General features: G+C 40.0%; 5 protein-coding genes across 7 annotated transcripts; 2 read left to right on the plus strand and 3 right to left on the minus strand.

Moving 5' to 3' along the window:
• Positions 1 to 262: 262 nt before the first annotated feature.
• Positions 263 to 14,814, minus strand: LOC145462474 (uncharacterized). The gene is made up of 9 exons (XM_081446010.1): positions 14,590 to 14,814; positions 13,491 to 13,579; positions 10,951 to 11,002; positions 5,547 to 5,612; positions 4,773 to 4,840; positions 4,127 to 4,282; positions 2,810 to 2,876; positions 1,936 to 2,016; positions 263 to 1,579 (listed from the first exon to the last, which is right to left on the minus strand). The coding sequence occupies exons 1-9, from the start codon at positions 14,681 to 14,683 to the stop codon at positions 1,497 to 1,499; spliced, it is 756 nt and encodes a 251-aa protein (XP_081302136.1). The 5' UTR covers positions 14,684 to 14,814; the 3' UTR covers positions 263 to 1,496.
• LOC145463621 (uncharacterized) lies at positions 6,633 to 7,433 on the plus strand. The gene has a single exon (XM_081447385.1). It carries the CDS (start codon positions 6,699 to 6,701, stop codon positions 7,431 to 7,433), a length of 735 nt encoding a protein of 244 aa, XP_081303511.1. The 5' UTR covers positions 6,633 to 6,698.
• A 3,974-nt stretch (positions 14,815 to 18,788) lies between the features above and the next one.
• LOC145463501 (uncharacterized) lies at positions 18,789 to 20,591 on the minus strand. 3 transcript variants are annotated; one of them, XM_081447251.1, is made up of 2 exons: positions 18,908 to 20,591; positions 18,789 to 18,827 (listed from the first exon to the last, which is right to left on the minus strand). In XM_081447251.1, exon 1 carries the CDS (start codon positions 19,926 to 19,928, stop codon positions 19,395 to 19,397), a length of 534 nt encoding a protein of 177 aa, XP_081303377.1. In that variant the 5' UTR covers positions 19,929 to 20,591; the 3' UTR covers positions 18,789 to 18,827; positions 18,908 to 19,394. The 3 variants fall into 3 exon arrangements, with proteins under 3 accessions (XP_081303377.1, XP_081303376.1, XP_081303375.1); XM_081447250.1 differs by having other exon boundaries at positions 18,789 to 18,843; XM_081447249.1 differs by having other exon boundaries at positions 18,789 to 18,859.
• A 705-nt stretch (positions 20,592 to 21,296) lies between these two features.
• On the minus strand, positions 21,297 to 23,905 carry LOC145462460 (uncharacterized). The gene has a single exon (XM_081445993.1). The coding sequence runs from the start codon at positions 23,877 to 23,879 to the stop codon at positions 22,998 to 23,000; it is 882 nt and encodes a 293-aa protein (XP_081302119.1). The 5' UTR covers positions 23,880 to 23,905; the 3' UTR covers positions 21,297 to 22,997.
• Positions 23,906 to 24,284: 379 nt separating this feature from the next.
• On the plus strand, positions 24,285 to 26,244 carry LOC145464214 (uncharacterized). The gene is made up of 2 exons (XM_081448028.1): positions 24,285 to 24,797; positions 25,652 to 26,244. The coding sequence occupies exons 1-2, from the start codon at positions 24,651 to 24,653 to the stop codon at positions 25,832 to 25,834; spliced, it is 330 nt and encodes a 109-aa protein (XP_081304154.1). The 5' UTR covers positions 24,285 to 24,650; the 3' UTR covers positions 25,835 to 26,244.
• Positions 26,245 to 26,247: the final 3 nt, after the last annotated feature.

The following is a 26,247-nucleotide window of genomic DNA, read 5'->3' on the forward strand; positions in this document are numbered from 1 at the left end:
TTCAAATTCCTCCGGCGTAGTGTGGACGGACCATAAAATGAAAAACTAAAACGTCCTGGGAACAAGAAACCACCGAGTTATCGCCACGTGTCTCCTGACTCGTCTCAAGTCTCTTTTCAGTGTCTTAAAATTTTCTCGCTGGGAACTAGTCAGTTTGTAATGTTCCAAGTCAGGCTGCATGTTATAGACACGGAGCACCTTAATGTGAGGACTAAACCGACAACTAGGAACCTATGGTCCACTCTTTGTGGCTACAGGAAACAAACGAACAGACAAGTTAAACACATCTTTTATTATTTGCTCAAATCCGCTTTGAAAGATGAACTGAAGTGGAAATGACCAGAAATGAATTTAGTCAGTAACATCCATTTTAACTAAAATAAGATTATACTTAGATCACTACCTCTGACTGTTCGGTTTGATCATAGGCGTACGGGCACCTTCGGACTTTGGGGGGCGGTGACCTTATTGCCCGAAAAAAATAACACAACGACCGAAAACGTGAGTGTTGTTCAAACGCACTTAAATCGCAGTAAAAACAAAAACGTTCACAACTTTCACGTCTACTATGAAACTGTTATCATTCCAAAAAGTTATTTTGAAACCTCGCATACTCTATGATCTCGATCGACAGCCTAGTAAAATCAGAAACGTATAAAAGAAACAGTTAATTCTTCTTCGTAGAAAAAGTTCAAGAAAATTTTAAAACGGCTCTTTGTGGAGCCATTCAGAAAGGCTCTTTTCAGAGCCACCGCATAAACAAAAGTCTTGGTCTTTGTTTGCTCTGATTCTTTTGTCATTGTTTTGTTGATGGAAATAACATCTATCTCGTGGATTTCCACGATAGACATTTAAACGTTATATGGCTTTTCCAAAACAGAATACCTGGATCCTTACATCATTTGACCTTAACCCTTTGAACCCCAATTACGCATATAAAGAAAAATCTCTCCTTTTAGTAAAAAAGCTTTCTTAGCAAAACTTAGGCTTATTTAACGTCATGGTAGTTAAAACAACCTGACTAAACGGTTATAAACGGTATTTTTTGGTTTGGTATTTTACAAGGCAAAAGACTGAGAAAGTAGCGTACAAGCGTGGCCTTGACAACCTTTTAGAATGTTTTCTCCCGAGTACTTTTGCCCGAATCATCAGCGTTTTGCCCGAAAAATTTCAAAAATTTCTAAACCTGGGGGCGGGGCGGGGGGACTGCGGCCTTCTCCGCCCTCCCGGCCCGTACGCCTATGGATTTGATGATCTTGCTGTTCAAGTAATCTTACTTTCTTTACCGTGATTTCAGTTAACTTAATTCTTCTCTATGTTTGCGCCGCCATATCGCAATGGAACTTGCCTTGGTAGTTCTAAAGGACACGCAGCCATGCACAGGCTTTGAATGTCGGGTCTGTAGATGTAATAAACAAGTTACAGTGGCAACTGAAGCTTTCACGTATTAGAACCTATCGACAGTCTCTTTTCTCCGTGTAAAATGCCATTTCCATTTACTTCTGAATTTCTCCACTGCAAGGCAAGGAAGATCGGTTTTCCAAGATAGAGCGAAGGTAATCTTCCATCACACGTTGGACTGAGAAAGAAAGATATTTCTAATCAAAAAAATTGAGAGGCCCTGGAGAGGGAGGGTGGGAATTGTCGGGGGAGCTTAAGGGGATATATTGGTCCATATTGGTAACTTGACAAACTTTAACAAGACTTCGAATTCTGAAAATGAGCCCTAAGTGATTGATGACAGAAGGCAAGCTATTCGACGAAATTCAAAGCTCTCCAAACAATCTCTACAGTCACTGTACAGTGGCGGAAGGTTTGCAGCATTGCAAAGGTCATGGATTAGTATAGCGTTAAACGGTGAATTTCTTTTAAGGCTGTCTTAGCCACTGTTTAGTTGCTATTTCACCAATATCTCTTTCTCTACAAGTGACTCACCATTTTTGTTTCCAACTCCTACAGCGAGACTCAGCGCAGTATGACCTTCATTGTTTGTTGCTGTTAAGTCTGCTCCGTGTTCTAAGTAAATATTGATAATAATTAATATGATCTATTTGCTGATATAGGAAATAAACCGTTCTACAGTCGAACATACCCACAATGGCCACCTTAAGGACAGAGGAAAGTGGGCGTTGTAAAGAAGTGCCCGTTATGAGGAGTTCGGGGTGTAATATGACACCTGTTTTTTTTTGGAGGCCGTGACATTTTCATTTTTAACAAAATGCTTCTTGTAGAGTATACTGAAATACGTAACAATCAAAATATATCAATAAAACAGAAACAGAAACCAACGACAGGCGGTAGGGATCAAGTTTCCTGACCTTTTACAATAACAAAATGGGGTTTTGTATACAGCGTTCGTTAACTGGCTGTCAGAGTGGACGCCCTTTATTGGCCATTGCCTTTGTGGAGAGGTGGCCACTGCAGAGAGGTTAAAGTAAGATCAAATGTATGAGCGTGACTGTATAATGAACGTCTCAATCAAAGTTTGGTCTCCTTCAATCAAAAACTCCTGGATCCGTCCATGTACAGGCATTTTCACAAGCAGCATTAAGAGGTAACTGCATGTAATTTGCAAGCTAAATAACATGTACCTAGGATAACTGTGATGAAAAAACAAGTAAAACAGATGCAGTGCAACTTGCACAACCTCAGAAAGATTAAACTTGATTAGACCCTGCCTGAACCAGACATCTCAGCTTTTATTGGCTAAAGCAACTAATTGCAAGTATTTCTCAGCTAGACCATAATAGAAACACTAATGACTAGGTGAACCACTTCCAATGTTTGAGCACATGACATGTTTACCTACCTAGTAGAAGTTTGACTACCTGTGGATAGCCATTATAAGCTGCATACATAAGTGGTGTACCTCCTTCCTGTTTACAGAATTTAGTTGCACGGTAAACATTCAAACTCTTATAATGTTGTAATACGGATTTACTACATTTAGCAACTACAATCGAACATCCGGTTACAACCACCTCTAGTAAGTGACCAGTTTTCCAAAATACCAAAAGTTTCTAAATCAAATCATTATATTTGGAACCTCTTGTATACGACCATCTCTCATAAGCAAGTGCGACCACTTTAAGAGCTAAAAGTTTGAAATTTTCTTTTGTTTTTAACCTCCCATAAGCGACTACTTAACAGATAATAAAGTGGAAATTGGATAATAAGATGTTGTAACATTATCGCATTCCTGGATAGTACAAGAGATGAAAATGTCTCAATGGGAAATACTGTATTTTTTTTTCTCGAAAAATTGACTTTTGACATGAATAAAACAGTTAAAACATGGAGTAAGTCTCTGCAGTTACCATATGCTAACGAGACAAAATTTTCTCCCAATATGGTCCAGGCTCTCACAAGTGCCCACCTCTCGTAAGCGACCACATAGGCTTGAAAGTTTGGACGGTGGCTTACGGGAGGTTCGACTGTATTAACTACTTTTTATGATTAAAGTATTGGTAATGATCAAAGATTTAGCACAGCACTTTTAAATCAAAGAAACCAAGTTAAAAGACAGGTTTAACTCATTTTTGCAACCAGTGTTTCTGCAAAGAAAATGGGTAGCTCAGTTTTTTTTAAAATGGCTAAATCATTCATTTTTAAAATTTAAATTGTGTGATGTAAAATAAAAATACCAGTTAAAATATGCCACGATTATGTGGATACAGTCAAACTGAATGTTCTTTGAGGGGAACTCTACATATCACCTCTGTGTCAAAGAAGGTGAAAATAATATTACTCTATATGCGGTTAGCAGGTTAACCAACAGACTGAAAAAGATGTGCGACAGGTTCAAATTTGCTCCACAAGTTGTAGTTTACAAGTTCACTTTATATAAATAGTGAACTCAGATCAACTGATCTCTAATTTCTTGCAGTCTGTTAATATACTTGACCATAGGATGTACTTGTCGACCTTTACTTTTAACAAAGTGGAAAGTCTAGTACTCCAATACCCAGAGTCCATTAGGTCACTTTCAATTTGGAAATTGATTAAAAATCCAACCCTATACAATAGCAAATGACCCATAGCTTAATATGTACCCCTCGTGCAGACAACATGCTTCAAATGGCATAAATTGTAAAGCCCATTTCACGCTATTGCATATAATACATACCGCATTTGCAACATCAGGATCAGCTCCATATTCCAACAATTGCTCCACAGCATCCAGCTGGCCTTGACAAGCAGCAAATGAGAGTGCTGTCTCTCCAGTGGGACTACATAAAGTGGCATCTGCACCGCTCTTAAGCAGTACTGTTATTGTTGCTTTCTAAAATACCAAATTGAGCTTGATCAGTCATAAAAATTATTATATTATTATACACTGGAGTAATTCATGCTTATAATATGGCTAACAATGTGAAAAAGCAAGATGAGACCAATCCTGCACTGTGATTAGCTACCCTAGCAGGCAACATGGAGCTTTCTTGCCCACACCAAATTACCTGTTGCAGTGGCAGATCCAGACCTTGAGCTAAGGGGGGGGGGGGGGGTTGTTTTGCTTGCCCTGCCGCCTTTTCTTCCTGCTATGACTTCTTCGTTTATAACCCAAAATAAGGGGGGACCTGGGCCCCCTGGGCAATAACCAATATAATTACAGTATTTATTTCCCTACAAGATTTCCCTATAAGGTACATGTAAACTTTTTTTTTTTCGGAAATTTGAACTTGATTGGGAAAAAAATTTCAAAGAAAGGGGATGGGCTTATGGCCACGAGTTTGATCGATTTTTCTCTGTCTAGGTTGTTCCACTGTCCTAACCTGTCTGTGAGCTGCTGCCCAAGCAAGGGGTGTCAGCCCTGTCTTATCCACAGTATTAACATCTGTTCCTGCAGGAAAAAAAACTCACTTATTTACCAGATATGGCAGATTATTGAAGTTGAAAGTCTATGAACCAGACTCTGGCCTGAGGGCAGGGAGTGGAGGACTGGGTGAGATCCACATCTCATGCCCACTTATTTGGACAGACCAATCTCTCATGTATAGCTAAAAAAAATGTTTTTAAATGACGCATCCCTGCTTAACTTGAACCAATGAAAGATAATAATTAAAAGTTTATGATGAGTACACTTCCCATATGTGCTGCCACTTTTCAAGAGAAAAGTGCTGACAATGGCATTATTTTGGTGATTGAAGCACTTCTCTAGACTGGGACTAGAAATGTTCAAACCATCTTTGCAAATCTTCACAAATATGCCTCAGAAATCTTAGCCTGTGTACATCTGTCCCCTCCCCTCAAAAAAATCTCTGACTCTTTTGAGGGAGGGGGCAGCTGTACATAGGCTATGGAGATCTTTGGATGTCTTCGGATACATTTTGACCTCCGGTTGTCTTTAAAAGTCCTGGCACTACAAGGAAAAAAATTTGGTGTCTTTGACTCGGAAAAAGATGGCAGTTATATCATCATAGGTAACAACTGTGAAATGCATACCAATAACTTTCATTACTTACCACTTGTAGATACCTGATCGAGATACAACACTTTAACCATTGGCATGTACCAGTCATTCTCAAAAAAATTATATTAAAACACACCTTTGTCAATCTCTTCCTTTATCTTTGCAATTTCACCCTGGGCTGCCAAGAAATGTAGAGAGGGGTCTGAAAACATCAAATGCAGTCCAATTAGACTTCAAAGAACTTAGGTTGCTACAATAGCTCTGAACTTTTTTGTGGTTGACAGGACCAAACACTAAAGCTACCTGATCAGATTGCTGTATTACTCACCTAGATCAGGTAAAGTTTCTACTCAGCTGCCTCTCCCACAGCTTGTGAAAAGTAAAGCCTTGGAGCCTTGGCTCATAGCTGCCGAAGCTGATCCTGGTTTCTGTAACATGAAGTGGCTAGGAGTATTATTACTCCCCGTGAATGAGATGCTAGTCCTTCGCAGGTCACTCCCACAATTTGTTAGGTTACCCCAACAATTCGCCGGTACCCATTTATACTCCTGGGTGGAGAGAGGCACTGTGAGGGTTGAGTGTCTTGCCCAAGAACACAACACAATGTCCCTGGCCAGGACTGACAAACCCAAACCACTCAATTCGGGGATGAGCACACTAACCATGAGGCCACTGCACCTCCACAACTTGTGAGAAAAGTGCTAAATATTTGTCCCTCTTACACCCTATGGGTGGATACTGGGTATACTGGCAAATGTTTAAGCTAACCTTACAAAATACTGAGAGAATAACCTGCGCAAGGTTAATAGGGAGCTTTCCAACAGTAAGGGCATTCTAGCAATATTTCTTAGTTGCTAAGTTATTCTTCACACAGGTACCAGCACTGAGTAGCTGTCACATTTCTCCAATTTCAAAATCCCCCCTGATTGTGTCTCACAATTGTAATATATTCGTAACCGGAAGTTGTGTTAAGCTGTTGTATTACCCAAGATGCTTAGAGAATAAAGTTGTTGTGTTGAGCAAGCCTCGTCAACTTGTGTTGTTATGTCACTGAGCCATACTTTTGCTAGTATGTTTCATTTTGGCGACAAGGATGGGATACTCTACATGCACGAAGACGCATGAGAAATCCAGTGAAGTTTTGATTTTCTCTGTGTGAGGAAAAAGGTTTGTTTTCGACCGAGGCAAAGTTTGAGCACGTGCTATCAAAATAGCGGGAATTGGATTGTTTGGTCGTGTCGGCGAGTTCAGCCCTGAGCAAGAGACTTTTCGTTCCTATGTGGAAAGAATGGAAATGTTCTTCATGGCAAATAATATCATAGAAGAAACAGGCAAGGGTGAAGAGGAAGCCAATCTCGCAGTTGCAAATAGAAAATGTGCTATCTTTCTGACTGAGATTGGACCCGAAGCATATTCTACCCTGAGCAATCTGCTGGCACCAGTGAAACCAAAAGACACTCCTTTTGCAGACATTGTCAAAGCATTGGAGAAACATTACAATCCAGCGCCATTGGAGATAGCAGAGAGTTTTCATTTTGGAACTCGCTATCAAAAACAAGACGAATCCATCAGTGACTTTATTGTGGCCTTGAAGAAGTTATCGATTCATTGTAACTATGGAGAGTTTCTCAACCGAGCTCTGAGAGACTGTTTGTTGTGCGGATTAAACAATCCCAAAATACAGAATAAACTTTTGAACACCCAGGATCTTTCTTTTGAGAAGGCGTGCCAGATTGCAAAGTCAATGGAAATGGCAGTGAAGAACACCCAAGAATTCCGTCCTGTCAGTGCAAGTGATGACAGCCAAGGCATAGTAAATAAACTGGAAACTGTAAACACTAAGGAACCCTCATGTTACCGGTGTGGTGGTAAGCATGCTGCACCTAAGTGTAAATTTAAGTCAGCAAAATGCTACAAATGTAGCAAAGTAGGTCACCTTGCATCAGTTTGTCGCAGTAAAGATGTTGAGTCTGGCATGAAAACAAAACAACCAGGAGCTAAAGGTACTGTTCATAGTGTCTAAGAATCAAACACAGAAGGTTGTGATGATAATGATGAGTTAGGTATTTATTCCATGTATGCAGTTGGTACAGATAATCCTACCAACAAAAGTTATACTGTAGAAATGACCATAAATGGTTCACCATGTGCAATGGAAGTAGACACTGCAGCTGATTACTCAATAATGAGTAAGAGCACACATTCTCAGAAATTCAGTAATTTTCCACTTCGTCCGTCAAAAGTTGAATTGAAAACCTATACGGGTGAAACCCTTACAGTGTGTGGTGAAATGCTGTGTGATGTAGTGTACAAGGGACATGAATATACATTGCCAATTATTGTAGCTGATTATGAGAAGAAGCCTACTTTGCTGGGAAGAAATTGGTTAAACCATATAAGGCTTGAGTGGGGTGAAATATTTAGTTTAACAAGATCCGAGTTGGAAAGTACCAAAAGTCAACTTGACGGATTACTAGTTAAACACAGTGAGTTGTTCAAAGATAGCTATGAGGGCATGAAAGGGTTGGAAGCACACATCACCATCAAAGATGGTGCAAAGCCCATATTTATTAAGCCACGTAGGGTTCCATATGCACTAAAAGATGAAGTTGAAAAGGAGTTGGATAAGTTAGAGAAAAATGGGGTAATCGTTAAAACTGACAGATCAGACTGGGCAAGCCCAATAGTAGTCATGCCAAAGGCTGACAAATCGGTTAGAATTTGTGGGGACTACAAAGTAACCATCAACTCAGCTGTTGAAGATGAGCAGTATCCCCTTCCCACCCAACAGGACTTGTATGCTGCCCTCTCGGGATCAAAATTTTTCAGCAAACTTGATTTGTCGCATGCATATGCTCAGCTAAGCGTTGATAAAGCAAGTCGTGAGTACCTGACAATTAACACACACAAGGGACTCTATTCCTACACCAAATTACCATATGGGGTTAAATCAGCACCTAAAATATTCTAAGCTAAAATGGATATGATTTTGCAAGGAGTAGAAAAATGTGTGTGTAAGCAGGATGACATTCTTATTGGTGGTGTCAGTTGGCAGGAGAATATCAAAATCCTGGCTGAGGTATTGGAGAGGTTGCATAAATATAATCTGCATTTGAAGATGGCAAAGTGTGAATTTCTGAAGAGGGAAGTTGTCTATTTGGGTTTGAAGATAGATGCTGAAGGTTTGCATCCAGTTGAGGAAAAAGTGGCTGCTGTAAAAAGGGCACCAGTACCACAAAACGTCACTGAGTTGAGATCTTATCACCCATTTCTACCAGGTTTAGCAACCACACTAGCACTATTACATGAGCTCCTCAAAAAGGGTGTCCAGTGGACATGGACAAAAGAGTGTCAGCAAGCATACGAAGCTTGTAAACAAGGTCTCACCAGTGATACACTGTTGGTGCATTATGATGGGAACCGTGAACTGAGACTTGCTTGTGATACGTCCAGCTATCGAATTGGAGCAGTTATTAGCCATGTGATGGATGATGGTCAGGAGAGGCCAATAGCCTATGCCTCTCAGACACTGAGTTCAAGTGAAAAGAACTATGCACAAATTGAGCGTGAAGCATTATCAATTGTTTTTGGTGTAAAAAAATTTCACCAGTTTTTGTATGGGCATAAATTTACCCTGATCACTGATCACAAACCATTGTTGGCAATTTTCAATCCAAAATCCGCTATCCCCACACTAGCAGCAGCTCGAATGCAGAGGTGGGCTCTAGTACTTTCGGCGTATGACTATGAGATTGAATACAAAAGATCTGAAGACCATGCCAACTGTGATGCTCTCTCAAGGCTACCACATGAGGACTCCATAGTGGGAAGTGAGGGTGTGGTCTACAGTGTGAGGGTAATTGATGATGATTTTCCAATCACTGCAGAAGATATAGGAAAGGCAACCCTTGTAGATCCTGTACTTGGTAAGGTGCATCAATTTGTGATGTCAGGTTGGCCAGAAGGGTGTCCTGATGAGACCCTCAAACCCTATCATAATAGAAGAAATGAGCTGTCCTGTGAACAGGATTGTGTCCTTTGGGGCTCTAGGGTGATTATTCCACCAATCTTTAGAGCCAAAATGCTGGGGCAGTTGCATTGGGAACACCCTGGTATATGTGGTATGAAAGCAATTGCTCGTACATGCATGTGGTGGCCAAAAATGGATCAGGAAATCGAGGAAGCAGTGAGAGTATGTACAGTATGCCAAAATGTTAGAAATGCCCCACCCAGTGCACCCCTGATCCCATGGAAGTGGCCAACTAGACCATTTCAACGGATCCATATTGATTTCTGTCAGAAGGGTAATGATTACTTCCTTGTAGTAATCGATAGCCACTCAAAGTGGATTGAAGTGAAACATATGAGCTCTACAACTACTGAACGGACTATTGATGAGCTCCGTTTAATTTTTGCTACTCATGGTTTACCTGAAGAGGTGGTGTCTGACAACGGACCACAGTTTACGTCCATTGAATTTGCCGAATTCATGCGTAAAAACAGCATCAAGCACACGTTGGTTCCACCCTATCACCCTCAATCTAATGGGGCAGCGGAGAGGTCTGTGAGAGTTGTTAAGGATGCTTTAGTTAAACAAGTGCTTGAGGGTAAAAAGGGCATCTCTATGAAACACAGACTTGCTAATTTTCTATTTCGGTATCGCACAACCCCTCACAGTACAACTGGTGTGACCCCCGCTGAGTTGATGGTGAAGCGTTGCCTAAGAACAAGATTAAGTCTGATTAAGCCTAATCTGGCAGAAGTTGTAGAGAATAAGCAAGAGAAACAGAAAATGTATAAGGATTTGAAATGTAAGAGGGAAAGATCCTTTGTAAGAAATGACAGGGTGCGGGTACGAAACTCGAGGGCCAATTCTAAGACTGATAAGTGGATTCCAGGCACTATAATTAAAGTTTGTGGGCCCAGAACCTATGTAGTTAGGACAGGACACAAAACCAGATATGTGCACACTGATCACATGATAAGATCACACGATAATGTACCAGATGATGTCAGTGAACCAGATGTTGTGGTGCCTGAATCAAGTGGTCAGAAAATAAATGATGATAATGTGAATCCTCTCGATAGTACTTCTGAACCACATGTAGATCTGCCTGAAAATGAGGATACTGTTGTATCTCCTTTAGTTGTCAGTAGTCCACCTACAGTTTTGCGAAGATCTCAAAGGATTACAAAACCAGTTGTTAAACTTAACCTGTAACAGTAGCTTATCACTATGTCTTGGGTATAAGTGCATCCTGAAAATCTGGGGGAAAGCAGTGTAATATATTCGTAACCGGAAGTTGTGTTAAGCTGTTGTATTACCCAAGATGCTTAGAGAATAAAGTTGTTGTGTTGAGCAAGCCTCGTCAACTTGTGTTGTTATGTCACTGAGCCATACTTTTGCTAGTATGTTTCAAAAATCACGTCTGAATGCTTCATTCATAAACTCCTGAATGACAGCAAACAATTTTGAGCAGTAACATTGTGTTGTTCCTTATGATCATATAATTTATACAAGAAAATCTTATCAAGCTTACATTGTGCAGCAGTATCACCATTGCTGAGACTCTCCCTTACTTCTTGCTCTAACTACAAATGTACAAGTAAACAAACATGTCAGATGGATGAAGAAAATAATTAAAACAATTATTTTGAAGAACTTTGCAATAGAAAACTTAAAAAGATAAACTGTCTTAAAAAAAGGAAGTTCAAGAAGTGCTCAAGGTATGTAGCTTAAGTACATTCGTGCAAAAATTTTCATGCATTTTGCAAAAAATTCAAACTTCTAATCGATAGATTTTCTTCATTTTTTTGCTAAATGTAGCAAATTGGTAGAGAAAATGACCCATCAGAAGAAAACTACAATCGTGGACAAAAGTCCTTGGGACACTTATGTAATGTAACGGATTATCTGTGTTTTAGAACTGAAGTATGAAGAAAACGCTGCTATATCCTTTATAAACGGGTTGCTGTCCCCCCTCCCCCCCAACACAATGTTGAAAATCAGGTGAAATTGCACGTACTAGTTTTCAACATTGTATGGGGGCTGGGGGGCAAGGTTAGGCAGGTGAAGTTGTATTCGCGCCTGGCGTGTACGCAAAAGTGCCAAAAGCACCAATTTGTCCCAAGACTTTTGTCCATGATTGTAGGAGTCACCAAATGTCCAAGATTGTTAAATCCAGGTAAAGCTATAAGCAATGGCCATCTGCCCTATAATGTGCTTGATGCATGATGTGGCATGTGAATTTACGTGCACAGTAAGATTGATGCACAGAAACAATTAGCGGAAACGTCCTTAAGTCAGTATGCATTTTGTGCAGGTTGCACCTGCCCAAAGATCTTCTGCATCATGGATAATAATTTGCTTTCAGCATTTTGACAATATTTCCTTAATACATTTCAATTTTGCACATGTTTTGAATGAACTTTATGTACATGGACTGTACTTGGGTATTTAGGTGGTGTGTGTACCTTCCTACGAGTGTCAGGGCATACTGAAAACAGGACAACCATACTGGAACAGGGCAACCTTAGCACTAAAGAGCTGGGTATATGATGGAATTTGGAGGCACGACAAGTAGTAAATCTGAGACTAGCTGAGATGCTGAGATCTAGCTTTGTTTGAAAATCCAAAACTGAAACTTGATCAAACTTGATAATTTTAGACTCAGAGACAGAAAGAAACACACAAAAATCAAACAGGTCATCACAAATTAAAGAATTCAATCTAAGATTCTGAGATCTGATCAAACATTTCTGGGACCCAGAAGTTTCTAGATACCTCACTACTTGTCACTATTCAGTTCATTGCAGACCCAGAAAACAACAATTTAAGTTAATAGGGTCTGCTAAATCTGCAAGCCAGCGAGCCATGCGAGTCATGCAAGCCATTTTTGCGAGTATTTTTTTTTTTTTTCAATTGGTCTGGGAGGTCGTCGACTTTTCACCAAGAAACATAGATCTCGCGCCCGACTATCACTAAACTATCACTATAAACCGCCCGCCCGCCATCCTGAAAGTGGAGATGACCCTGGGAACGAGTATAACCTTGCTCCCAGGGTACTCTCTCTTTCCCTGGGAAATTAATTTTAAATTTAGCTACAAAAGTGCCTACAATTGAAATATTCCCAAAAGAAAATCCTAATCTCACTTCGGTTACCAGAACTATTGCTGGTGCAGCAAATATGAAAAATGCTCTAAACATCTGTACATCATGCCAAGTCTTGCGTCATAGTAATGGCTGCCCTAAGTGTGACGAATGTTTTTCTTTGTTTCACATTTTTGTTTTTTGGAGAAAATTTCGTCTATTCAAATCGCCCAGGATCCGCAAAAAATAAAAACAATGCGTCAAAAATTTATTAAGGTTCAAGACTAAAGTAAAGAAAATTTTCTGAGAGAAACGTACGGCTCCACCGCCCCAGCACTACTCGAATGGGTAGGTGAATGGTATCCATTGGCACCTCTCATTCATTGATATCCACGTTGAAAATCATCCAAGAAAAAAGAGAACAGTACTTCAGGGCAACTCCGTGAATTGGCGTCAAGAATGGTGAGTGAATCGCGTAATTTTAACAGGTTCACTCTTTAGTGAATCAGAGTTATCAAAACTTTGTCGGTTGGCTGACTGCTGCATGTGGTTGTCTCTTCCCTTAGAATTTAATATTGCAAGAATTTAATATTGCGATCTTATTCATTTTGTTCTGTTGCTCTTGTTCTTGTTCTCATGTGAATATAAATGTAACAAATAAAAAAACCTTAACATTTGTTCTAGGGCTCACATGACTCTCATGACTCGCATGGCTCGCATGGCTCGCACTGGCTCACCCTTTGGCTTGCATGGCTCGCTGGCTCGCAGGTTTATAAAACTCAAGTTCATACCTGCTTGTATTGCCCATATACATGTATTTCCCCTGCTGCTAGCAGCAGTTCACATCTCTTGTATTTCGCATAGTAGGGTTTTGATGGTTATTTTTATTAATCCATCAATGAGATATTTACAAATTTTGAACTTAACATTTGGCCTGTGACTACCCAGACAGACAGAGAGGTGCAGACGAGGGTATATAGCAGGACACACCTTTACACCAGTAGTTAATTCCTTTGTGGAAGAAGACCTTGAGCCTCTCTTGACTGAAGCAGGGAGACCAGACTGAGGAAAATTAGCTTCTGCATGGGAAAGAACATGGCAAGTATTAAATTACACAAATGCTTGAAACAGACAACACGAAATCATACAGGTTATCAAAAAACACATTTTGAATTGCTTCAAGAAATACATCATTTTTTATTGAGCGTATGCTAAATGAATTAAGCTTAATTAAGTTGGCTTACTCAGAGACTCAGTAGTGCGCACTATGATTGTCTGCCAGACGTCAGTATTAATTGCATGTGCAAAAATGATGCAAGTAACCCTAAGAAGAAACTAAAACCACTCAAGTGACAAAAAAAGTTTGATAAACAACAAGTAAAAGAGCTCTAATTTACTGTCACTTTCTCCCAGGTGATACATGGCGTCAAATGAGCGCATGCTTGATTAAATAAAGGGCATGCACAATATTCAATTCTCGTCCAAGGCTGTAAGAGCCAGTCTTTGATCGAGGACTGCTCAAAACCCTACCATACAACCCATAATGAAATTTTCACAGTTGATTTGTAGGGGTGAATCACGTTTGGAACCAAAATTTTAAAAAAAACCCTGTAAGACCGGTAAATTTTGAGAAAAACAGATTTAACCTACTAGTGCCCAGTCTCTCCTTAGGTACCCGGTCGTTCATTTTGGCTATTTGTTGGCGTTTCACATAGAATCATGTTAATGGTAAATGACTTAAACAAACAGTAAAGAGAGAAAGGAAAAAAAATCTTGGAACATTTTTCAAAAGAGTTAGAAGTTGGGCTGTTATAATCCATCAAAACTGTAGTAAGCCACCTTAAGTAATTTTTCAAGATTTCAAAAACATTTCAATGCAACAAGTTGTTGGAATTTCTAATGCGACAAGTGTTTTCTACAGGGGTTTGAATTTTTAGTAATCAGTTATTACATGTTAATCGATAATAAACAGTTAACTAACATATATCCTGTGTCCAGGTAGATACATAGCTCGTATGTAGAATCAAACTAGGAGTCTCATTCATCGTAGTTCATATCCGTCACCACGTGGTTTTGATTTCTGTCTCACCTTTTCCTAACACTGCGGCCACCTCCTGATCGGGTTCCAGGTGGCTAGCTAGCTGATCTTGGGGCTCTCCTTGCGACTCTTGATTCCCTAACATTGTGTTTCAAGCTTTCAATCGATTCACAGAACACAAGTTCGCGAAATCTATTCGTCAACAAAGTTCATCAAAACAAACGATGAGTCTCGTTCCAGTCCTAACCGAGCAGAGAAAGAAAGTGACTATAAAATGTTTAAAGTGCACCTAACCCCCAAATTTTTTTTTCGCTAAAACAAATCTAGACTTTATTTGAAGCATTTGGGCGAAGAAATTTTTGAATTTGGTTGAATCCTCGATTTTCTATGCCCTTTCAAAGTCGCGATTAAGTGTTTCATGACCGCGTTTTAGGGAGTCTGGGGCGGCGGTACCTGATGACGTCTACCCAGGAACCAAACACAATAGCGCCTCAGTCAACTCACTGTATTTGCTCGAGAAAATAGAATGCAAAACTAATCGTACCGATGTATTTTGGGACTAAAACGTCCAAGTTTTGTCTCAGAATCATTTCTTTTTCGTCACTGGAGTCAGAGTTAAGTTTCGATTCGGAAGGCTCCGAAATAAACTTCGATCGAGCACGTTCGACAACTCTGAACTCACTGCTTAGAGCTTTGAGAGCAATTTACAATATTTCAAGCGACGACGGGGAAGACGTCTTTGCGGACGAGCTGCTTGTACATTAGGAATGGAAAGCTAGATACGAAGTGGAGAAGCAGGCAAACGAAAAGCAGGAAAGAAAACTCAAGGACTGCTTTGGATGGTAATTTCGTCAACTAAACATAAGATTCCCACGCGTGTTTATAGCCCGTTTACATTTGTCCTTACCGAGAATGTATTTTGTCAAGGTTCTGTTAAATCCAGTTTGTGTTTTACTTTCAGTTGAATGCTTCATGTTTATAAGAGCGACGTACGTGTCGCAGTTTTCGAGACTTGATGACCTCCAAAACATTGGCTTCGATCGATTGAAAATCGTATTGTTTGGAGCTGTATTTTTGAAGCTGCGGGAAGCAAGGCGGAAGGAAACATTTCATACAATTACCGATTTCACATTGTCACACGTTTTAAGTCGTAACTCCAAATAACCAATGTAAATTGTTCTCAAAGTTTGCAGTGAAATTCGTCGGATAAGCGAAAAGGGTGTGTTCCCTAAGCGGTCCGCAGATAATGTTACGCGGTCATATTTTCGACGCTATTGCACAGAATCTTTGTCACACTGCTGATTTCCAAACCTTCGAAAAACTCTGTGAGTCTAACAATTTTGTTATCATGTAATTCTAGAGGATTAATCTTCGACTTTCATCTAAATCGAAAGAGAAATAAGTGTTGGTTAGCGGCGTACAGTTGCGATCTATTTACATATCAGTATAACGCTTCTTGATCATGACCGGATCACACAACGTTGCCGGTTATGTTATAAATACTGCGGGATTGGAAGATATAGGTTGTCGGTGGTATTTCTACAAATTGCTGGTTAGCTTTAAGCAGAAAATTTATGAAAATAGCGTTCGAAAGTCTGCGGAACAAATTCCAGTGAGAGTTCTTCAATGGTTCTCACAGATTCAGTTCGCTTGTTTCGGTTCGACAAAATCAACCATCGTTTACGTCTTTATTGCACCATTAGCCGATCATCGTCAGTAAATTGTACAGTATATCTTTCTTTAAATCTGGAATATTGCTGCAACAACCGATAGCGCCTCTGGAAGGCGTTTCTGCGCACTTTTCGAATGTGTATTGCACCATCCTGAAGGAAATGAGACGAAATGAGATATCCAACCTTCCTGGGTAGACGTCACAAGAGCCGCTGGACCCATTCTCCTCAAACTCGGTCGTGAAACAAAATGGCGGTGTTTTGGAGCTATTTTCGAGATTTCGTCGTGGCACAGAAAATCGAGGATTTAACGGAATTCAAAAATTTTTTCGCAGAACTATTTCAAATAATAAGTAGATTCGTTCTAGCGGAAAAAAATTTTGGGGTTAGGTGCACTTTAAGCAAGCAACCGGAACGATGATCCTGCTGGTATACGTTGGATCAATAGTGATCTAATCGGCTTTACATATAAAATGAAGAATACAAAAGCAAAAACCGACACAACGTAGAATGATTTTTTGTAGGTGTACTATATTTCGGCTGGCCAAACCAGCGTTCTTCAGGTACATAGAGGATATTACACGGTAGCTCGAAGATATGAATTTTATGTTCTCGTGGCAAGAACAATATCTCACTCGTTCGCTTCGCTCACTCGTGAGATATTGTTCTTGCCACGAGAACATAAAATTCATATCTTCGAGCCAACGTGTAATGTTCTTTTTATTATATGGAGAAACCAATTCAACAAAAGCAAAAGGCGGGAATCGTGCCGTCATTGAACGATACGACACTCACAAAGGTGACATACGGAAAATACGCCACTCGGGTCCCGGATGAAGTGGCGTATGGAATCTACGAGTGGTTTAGTTCCCAGTAAAACACTCTTCTCCATATAATAAAATGGAAGATTTTACATTGGTGCGTATTTTTATGTAGCCGATATTTACGTAATACCGGAAATACGCAAAAGTAATAGATAGTGTAAATTGAAGATAAGCATACGGTAAAATAAAATAACCTGATAAAAGAACATAATAAAAGAAAACAAATGGAAACAATTAATATGTTTCTTCGCGGATGTTCAGACCATTAGGATCAATTGTTCTGCCTTTTTGTGAAAGAAAGAAAGAAAGAAAGAAAGAAAGAAAGAAAGAAAGAAAGAAAGAAAGAAAGAAAGAAAGAAAGTGAAAGGAAGTGACCTTTAGCTCGAGACGTTGTGACCCTCTGCCGCCAGGGTGTTCACCAAAGTAAAACGACTCAAAAACAGGCAGTGTGTCCGGTACCCCGAGAAGAAACCTTACGTGTTACTAATAGCCTGCAATGCAGGCGTAGTATTTTGGCAAGTGAGCGCACTTTGATAAGGCGAGAGCCATCCGAATTACTCGATCGCAAGCTATACCGATAACCCATGAACACACTTAAAACGCCTGCACTGCAGGCCCGTTTGAAATCGGGCGTATTTTGTGACATAGCCCTTTATAGTAAAAGTCGATGAGGCCACGGTTATCGTCAAAATGTATAAATTCAGACTAATGCAATTTTTTTTTTCTTATTTGCATTGGACTCGATTCTTGAGGGCCTGTTACCGTCACTTGCATCTAAGCGTGAACACGTAACGCCGAAACATGCTCTAATTGGGTGTCAAACGTTGCATGATTGGTCATCAAACATTTGAAGTTTAGCAGACCGTAACGCGAGCTTTCGCGCTCAAAATGTTCACCATCAACAAATACGGGCGAAACCAATATATTTTCATGGTTATACTAGAAGAAGGTCGTTCTTCACGGGTCGCGGAAAACCTTCAGGTCACGGATCATAAAGAATAATTTCCTAAATTCACGTTTCACGGACAATAAAATCAGCTAATCACGCATCACGAGAATATCCCTGTACGACCCTCAAGTAAAACCACAAGTCCAATCCTTCTGCCATGTCGTGTGCTGAACGTTTAGTGCGAAAGTTCGCCCCACGGTCAGCTAAACTTCAAATGTTTGATGTCCAATCATGCCATGTTTAACACCCAATTAGAGCATGTTTCGGCGTCACGTGTGCACGCTTAGATGCAAGCGACGGTATGACTGTGATTCAACGTTTAACCATGGCCAACTGAGTTCGGCGAGTAGAAAGAAACAATCAAATTTAAAGCTAGAATCGCTTTAGTGGCAATAATGACGAGAAACGGGTCCGTGTCAATGAAAAAGACATAAAGTAAAAAGGTCGAAACGTCGAGAGGAAACTGGGCAAAACTCAATGATCACATAAACGAGTCTATTCTCTGAAAAACGCACCATATCTAACAACAACTGCCTAGAAAAGAGAAAAAAAAAAGAAAAAATGGAACCAAAGAACATAAAAGAAACAATGTGTTAGAAACCTCCCAGATCACAGACACCGATCAAGTTCATCGATAGGTCCGATCCGTGACAAACGAGTCACAAGAAATGATTTCTGAATGATATCTTTAATCTTTAATAAGTATACTCCTTAAACAGTGGAACTATACTAGGAGTTTAAAATAACATAATAAAAGCACGTAATAAATAATTACAATATGGCTATCTCTAAAACGAGGAACGGGAAATCGAGGAACGGGGAATCGAGGAACGGGGAACGGGGAATCTCTAAAAGGGGCAATCTCTAAAAGGGGCAACCTCTAAAAGGGGCAATCTCTAAAAGGGGCAATCTCTAAAAGGGGCAACCTCTAAAAGGGGCAATCTCTAAAAGGGGCAATCTCTAAATTTTTTACACTCCTCACTCCTGATATTACTCTCGTGCTTTTTTTTCCTGTAGACAAAACGATAATTTAATTTATTCTAAACCACAAAAGCAAATAACAAATTTTCATAACAGTATATTCTTAGTGTTTTCTTAGTGTTTTCCCAGCTCCTACAAATTGATGGCGACTGAACAATATCTGCCTTTATCGTAAATTAAACCAGAAAGCAGGATTTCGTCAAGCACTCCAAAACAACAGAACAAAACTAACAAACCTGGCAACGATATGTGCCTATGTTCTAAGCCCTAAAGGTTCTATCTATATTCTTAGTTAAGGAGTGACGTACAGATCTCGTTTGTATATCTAGCGATCGGCTTTCGCCAAAATCAGTGAGCTTACATATCACAGGCTCGTGTTTCCACGCGTAAGCTATCTTATTTCGGTCCGTCTCCGCACGATAGTGGTGATTGCTAACCAAAACATTTTAAGTCCCTGTGCGCTATTCCATTTTTGTGCAAGTAGAGCAGTCCTCCTGCAACATCAGCGGCAATCTTATCCATAAATGTGCCCTCTATTCCATTGCAGTCTTGACTGTCGATAAGGTACATTAACTCGTTTAACGAGCTCAGCTTTCCTTCACCGCCGAAAACTTCAATATCGAAATACACGTACTCTAGCATAATTGCCATGGGGTCCTGGCAAACAGCTTTGAACTGGACGATGTTTTCGTGGCGTAGCTGTGACAACAACGTGGCCTCTTTGGCAAAAGCTTCAACAAAGCCCGCAGAGGACGAGAGCAGTTTCTTCACTACGACGTCTACTGATTCGCGAGCGTTCTGGGAATATTTAGTTCTTAATACGGCACCAAATGAACCTTGTTCGATAACATCTTGTGTGCCAAGGTCATCCCACTTAAAATGTGGAAGACCTTGGAACTTAGCGACCTTTTTCTTTCGAAAAGTAAATGGCAGTGGAACTTTAAATTCCTCTCCACCTGACGGCATGGCGCAAAGAGCGGTCTGGATTAGCAAGGAATCACTGATTATACTGAGCAAATTTCTGCCAAAATCTCTGACTAGAACAAATGAATTTCTCTAGGAAGTATTGTGAAAAACTGGCATGAAACTCTCCTTACCACCGATGCGACGCCTTGAATCAAACCTCCCGCGAGCAGTTGGCGATTCATGCATTCATATGGTTTCCCAGGTCGCCCGCCATTCAATTTTTTTGTAACTAGAAAATTATTGTAATGGAGTTTGAAATTTCCTCAATGGAAGATAATCTATATGTCTGTAAACTGACGCTGTAATAAACTTCAGCACATATCGGCAAAATTTTCAAAACGTTAAACAACCTAGGGCTGTCAACAATTGAAATTGAACGCCTCACCAGGTATGTTTTAGCACAGTGAACGATGACAACCGATCTTGTCGCGACATCTTAGCGAAAGTGGTCGCAAAGAACAAGTCCGGATAAAATGTAGGTTAAAATTTGTTCGTCAGCGAATAACAATCCCGTATTGTCGTTTTTCTTTCATCGACCAACGTGTGGAACAAAGTGGCATATACATATAAACCTGAGATATATATTCTGACAGATATAACCTGACAGAGATATTCCCTGAGGAGATCAGTTTTTAAACTTGACCTTTGCGCGTTCCTGTGACATTTCCTGTAAAATGACTAGATTGCGGAATGTCAGAGGCAGTAATAACTACTAATAGTAAACTTTACCTGGTTTTTAAAAACATTTATAAAAAGGTATTTTATCCTGCGAACAGGCGTTCTAGCGAGAACGTGTGGAACGGACGAAAAGAAATATTTGCGAGCGAAGGGAAGCCGAGCCGAGCGTTGCAATTTCGTTTCGCAAATTTCCCACTTGAGAGCATGTTCGCAGGCCATAAGCATTGAAGATTGCCACTTTTAAAGATTCTCAGTTGTAATGATTCCCTCTTTTAAAGATTACCGCTATTAATGATTCCTGCTTTTAATGATTCCCGCTTTTAAAAATTCCCACTTTTAAGGAGTCCCGCTTTTAAAGATTCCTGCTTTTAAAGATTCCCCATTTAAAAGATTCCTACTTTTAAAGATTTCCGCTTTTAAAGATTCCCGCTTTTAAAGATTCCCCCCTTTTAGAGATCCCCCCTTTTAGAGATTCCTCCTTTTAGAGATTCCCCCTTTCAGAGATTCCCTCTTTTAGAGATTCCCCCTTTTAGAGATTCCCCCTTTTAGAGACTCCCCCTTTTAGAGATTCCCCCTTTTAGAGATTCCCTCTTTTAGAGATTCCCCCTTTTAGAGATTCCCTCTTTTAGAGATTCCCCCTTTTAGAGATTCCCCCTTTTAGAGATTCCCTCTTTTAGAGATTCCCCTTTTTAGAGATTCCCTCTTTTAGAGACTCCCCCTTTTAGAGATTCCTCCTTTTAGAGATTCCCTCTTTTAGAGATTTCCCCTTTTAGAGATTCCCTCTTTTAGCGATTCCCCCTTTTAGAGATTCCCTGTTCCCCGTTCCCCCTTCCCCCTTCCCCGTTCCCCGTTCCCCGTTCCCCGTTCCCCGTTCCCCGTTCCTCGATTCCCCGTTCCTCGATTCCCCGTTCCTCGTTTTAGAGATAGCCATTACAATATGTATATATACAGTAAAAATTATAAGTTAGTAAAAGATAAGATAAAATAGATTAAGTATAATCTCGTCGAGACAAGTTAGGACGTCTGGATATACACTATACAAAAGATTTAATGGCTGCAAGAGCAATAGTCTTAAAATTATTTATATCAACATCTTCATAAATAGGTAAATTGTTCCATGCTACTATTGTCCTTGGATAAAAGGAAAACTTATAGACATCATCAGAAGCATATGACATCATTTGATACACGGATTTGTTGGAAAGGACGACTGTTCAGTAATCTGGTGGCCCTTGTTATTTCGTGGACTTCAGCAGGAAAGCTAATACCAACATGTCCCATTAAGATCTTGTAGAACATAGTAGTTTGAAAGAGGAGTCGACGATCTTCAAGGGAGTCCCAACCAAGATGTTCGATCATTGGAGTAACATGACTAAATCTTGAATAGATATCAACGCATTCGCTAGCCTACAGCGTAGTATATATTTCACGACTAAGATAAAGAGCCGCTGCATCTCTTTCACGTTATAATCGAATTGGGAGCCTTCAGTTCAACCACCTGTCGCACTAAACATATATGCTGAAGAGGTCAAAATACAGTTGGGGAAGATAAAAATTCTTAAACAAACTGTGACAAAAATCCTTCACGCATTTAAATAAGAAATTCAAGTTAGGTAAGTGCTGAAGTCGTCCTTGGCAACGTGTTCATTGGCACCATACCGTTAACCCGATGTAGTCAAATAAGGATGCCATAGTGCTATCCCTGGCGTGGAAGCGTGATAGTTTGCTGTACTAGAGTCAACCTCCTCCCCAGGGCCTTCTCCACTTTTCAAAATGGCGTCCCGACGAGCCGCAACCTCTTCCCCAGGGCCTTCTCCACTCTTCAAAATGGCGGGACGGGAGAAACTCGTCGAGGAGAAGGCCCTGGGGACGAGGTTGACGAGCCGCCATTTTGAAAATCGTCGAGGAGAAGACCCTGAGGACGAGGTTGGGACTACAATTGATCCTAGTCAGCGGTCCGGGTTAAGCCCTGACCTGAGCCCTGATCATTTTACTTTCATAGTGCCTCTTTCCATATCAATTATTAATGAATACCATTCAGTAATTTATTTATTTTCCTCTTGTTTTTAGTGACACTGAGAGAGCTTTGCCGATAAAGGTATAGCTGACGAGTTAATGAAAACTGATTAGAAATATTGGGGAAATGGGGAATGTAAGAAGGCTGCAGAGGTAATTATTTGATATTTTAAAGCTTTTTAGATCATCTCAGGGCTAGTATGTGTTGCCCGAAGCACAAATAATAGAGATCAACAATGGTTTGGAGAGACTCAGTTGTCAGATTATAACTTCTCTCACACTTTCACGATTTTCTACATGTTTGAAGGCATACAAGTTGTCCAATAGATGATAGAGTCTGAACGATGGACAGCACTAAAGCCTTCTGTTGTCATATCAGTCCCAATCTTTTTTGAGCTTAGTGATAACTGATTTTCTCAAGCCAGAAAAATTGGACAAACTGTTTTCCAATTCAGTAGCGATGTGTACCGCCTTATCAGCTGACTCCTCCCTGTACCTTTGAGGTTGAGTGTCCAATTTTCGCTGGTCTGACGCTGCGGATGATGATGGATGTTTATTAAGGGAAATATCCACCCCTCCTGATTCACTACTTAGCGTTGTTTCGTCTTTTGTAACGTGCATTTTAAGTTTCCCCGCATCACCACTTACGTGAAATCCTCCATATTTAACATCAGATTTTTTACTTCCTGAAACATTCTTGGCTTTATATTGAGTAGACTTCCTTTCAAAACATTTTCTTCGCTTTTCGGGGAAAAATGAACAGCCTTCCCTCGGAAAAAATTTTTTAAGTTTCTGTCCCGACATTGATCTTTCTGCATTCTTTGAATAAAGTCTTTTCCCTATTATAAGTGCCTTCCTTGGTTTGTTTGCCACTGAGTTCTTCGTTTGCCTCGTTAAAGGCTTCGTTCTCTTGAAAATCGCAGATTTACGAATGCTTATGGAACTCCATCCTGGCTGAGTTACATGTACTACGGGCTTGTCCGATTTGAGGACGGGATAGTCCGCTGTTCCAGGCTTAACCACTACTTGAACGGAGTCTGCTTGAGCGATTACCTTCGCTTGGTCCTTAGTTGCTGTAATTTTCATCTCCCCTGACTTGTCCTCAACTTGAAAATGCGCCTTCTGGCCTGCGCTTTCAGCAGCCAGAGCTGTAGGCATCCAAAGCGATTGCAAGATAAAACAAGAAGTGAACAGAACATAACTGACTAACTGCTTATTGCTACCGTAAAAAGGGTATTTTCTAGAGACGATTGCCATCTTGGCAGGCAAAATCAAAAAGCTAAACGCCTCTCACTCAATCGCTATTGTTTTCTTTAACCTTGATTAGTGTTATTAAATAATTTATTAGAACATTCTATGTTCATTTAGACGAAAACCCCCATCGGAAGAACTCCATGATGACCTCGAACTTTACTTGAATTTCAAAGCACCACTGAGTGAATTTATCAGCACTTTTTCATCAACACTCAAATAAAAAAAGTAAAATTAAAGTCAATGTCTTGAATTCAGACGCGTCCCACCAGCGGTTTTTTGTCGGGTGGTTAATATGTGCCTGTTCGTTAAAGACCCGTAGATCGTTTCAAATGGCATATTTTCCAGCAACTGACTTTTTGCTACATTAGCAAAGGTTTTTATTTTCGATTTTGGCTTGAAAATTGTGATTTTATTTTTTGTTTAGTGATGGTGCTAATTAAAGTTTGGAAAACATGTCTCTAATGTTTATTTTCTTTAGTTAATCAAATGATATAATTACAAATTAAACTAAGCGGAACACTAGACTGTTTATTTGTTTTATTTTCAGCATGTTAGAGCGGTAACGATGGTAAACGATGAACCTCAAAATATCATTTCCTGAGATTTTAGAGCCATTAGACGTTGAAAACACTAAAAAAGACAATTGTGACCCAAGGGGGCTTATTCAGTATCTTGTTCAATATTAATTTAATGAGCAGGTTGTTTATCGATGCCAGTAGTCCTTTACCCCTCCTCCATTGTTTTCAGAACCTGTTCGTGACTTAAATACCCATCATGGCGGCTTTACCTCTTGTGGGTTCTTCGAAAATTTCGCTCCTGGCTGTTTACTGTTTTGTTATTGTCGCCACGAGAAACATATCATCGATTAAATGTTCCCCAGTTCCACAAGATTCTGGAGAGTTTCAAAAACCACACTTCCAGGTAATGAAGAACTTTTCTGACAGTTCGATTTTGTGGCTCGAGAGTTAGAGAGATCGGTGTTGATTGCACTTTCGATTGTTATTTATGGATTTTTCAGAGTTTTTGATTTAACTTTCTCATCATCAAATCATTTGACCAGCTTACGGATGCTCACTTGTTTCGATATTTCTGCCAGTTTTTAAGTAAAACTTTGTTTTAGTTAATTAGTTACGGCTCCGGGACTGAGTGGTTAAATGATTTCTCCTCGGTTGCCTAAAAGGTAGCCAAGGCATAATAAGACAATTCTGGACACGAAATTGAAGAGAGAAAGAAAGCGCCACGTAGGGATTTATCGTAGTTTGCCATCGCTTGTAGCGTTACTGTTGCACGCGGCTTTATAAAAGAAGCTTGTAAACTGAAGTCTTTGGAACTTCATCGTCATTTGATCTTTGACCCCTACCTCACCAAAATCAACTGAAATTGGATCAAAAATCGAATCACCGCACATGCGCAAAAGAGTGCAACAAGCCTTTCAAAAATTGCAGATTCAAGTTAGGTTTTCGTTATTTGAATTTTAACATACTCTTTACACATTTACCTGAGAATTGGCGGACGCTGAGTCAGACGACGCGATATTCCTGTGATCCGCATGAGCTCTGCACAAATGTCTAAAAACGTGTGATCTATTTTTAAGCCCTTTGATACTCTAAACAAGTAAATATTTTGTAGTTTAACCTCTACGATGTGATCTTGTTATGTAAATTAAACCACAAATTAACAAATGGAAAATGATTTAGTAGATTGGCCTCAGTGGATAATGAACAAAAGAGAACGTAACTGGTCAGAATTCTCTTCTTGTATTAATCTCTTATCAGGTGGAACACAAGGCCGGTGTTCTGACAATCATGGCCACAAAAGATAAAGCTGATGTTGATGTTAAGTCCGACACGATTCGTTTGCTGGTCAAACCAGGAGATAAACAAGTTCCCGTTGCTAAAGTACCCGAAGTCAAGACAGTTCACGTGGAAGCAAATTTACCACAGATTCACGCCCTGTGACTCTATGAAAGGAAATGCTGAACATGACTTAAAGGTCAAGTGAGCTCAAATATAACCCAACCACCCAATCTACTATCTCTATTATCTCTACTATCTCCTCTGTTGGGAAATATTTCACTCTGAACAAACACTCACAGCGTACTGCTAAGTACTTGCCTGGATTTCAATGCCAAGCTTGTGTTTGTAAGACGTTTCTCTGAAAAATCCGAATTAGTTGTCAGTTATTTAGTTTTTCCGGTTCTCCTACAAGAGTTAACGGACAAAGGCTTATTGTAATACCATTGAAATTCATCTTTTCGTCATGGAGACTTAAGAGAAAGGAAATGGCCGCGTGAAAACTGGTAGCCCGAAAGGTGCTGGTTGTACAGATGTTCCACCCAGCCAATTGCTTCTTGTCAGGTCTTGTCGGGGGG

Source organism: Orbicella franksi, chromosome 12 (assembly GCF_964199315.1).
Source record: "Orbicella franksi chromosome 12, jaOrbFran1.1, whole genome shotgun sequence".
NCBI classification, from domain to species: domain Eukaryota; kingdom Metazoa; phylum Cnidaria; class Anthozoa; order Scleractinia; family Merulinidae; genus Orbicella; species Orbicella franksi.

Bases quoted from the DNA above. Each gene is read 5' to 3' on its own strand.
- LOC145463621 (XM_081447385.1), top strand. From the start codon at position 6,699: ATGGAAATGTTCTTCATGGCAAATAATATCATAGAAGAAACAGGCAAG.
- LOC145464214 (XM_081448028.1), top strand. From the start codon at position 24,651: ATGGCGGCTTTACCTCTTGTGGGTTCTTCGAAAATTTCGCTCCTGGCT. The intron at 24,798-25,651 runs GTAATGAAGAAC...ATCTCTTATCAG, and splicing joins TTCAAAAACCACACTTCCAG to GTGGAACACAAGGCCGGTGT.
- LOC145463501 (XM_081447251.1), bottom strand. From the start codon at position 19,928: ATGCCGTCAGGTGGAGAGGAATTTAAAGTTCCACTGCCATTTACTTTT.
- LOC145462460 (XM_081445993.1), bottom strand. From the start codon at position 23,879: ATGGCAATCGTCTCTAGAAAATACCCTTTTTACGGTAGCAATAAGCAG.
- LOC145462474 (XM_081446010.1), bottom strand. From the start codon at position 14,683: ATGTTAGGGAATCAAGAGTCGCAAGGAGAGCCCCAAGATCAGCTAGCT. The intron at 13,580-14,589 runs GTGAGACAGAAA...TTTCCCATGCAG, and splicing joins GGCCGCAGTGTTAGGAAAAG to AAGCTAATTTTCCTCAGTCT. The intron at 4,283-4,772 runs GTTAGGACAGTG...TTGGTATTTTAG, and splicing joins GGGCAGCAGCTCACAGACAG to AAAGCAACAATAACAGTACT.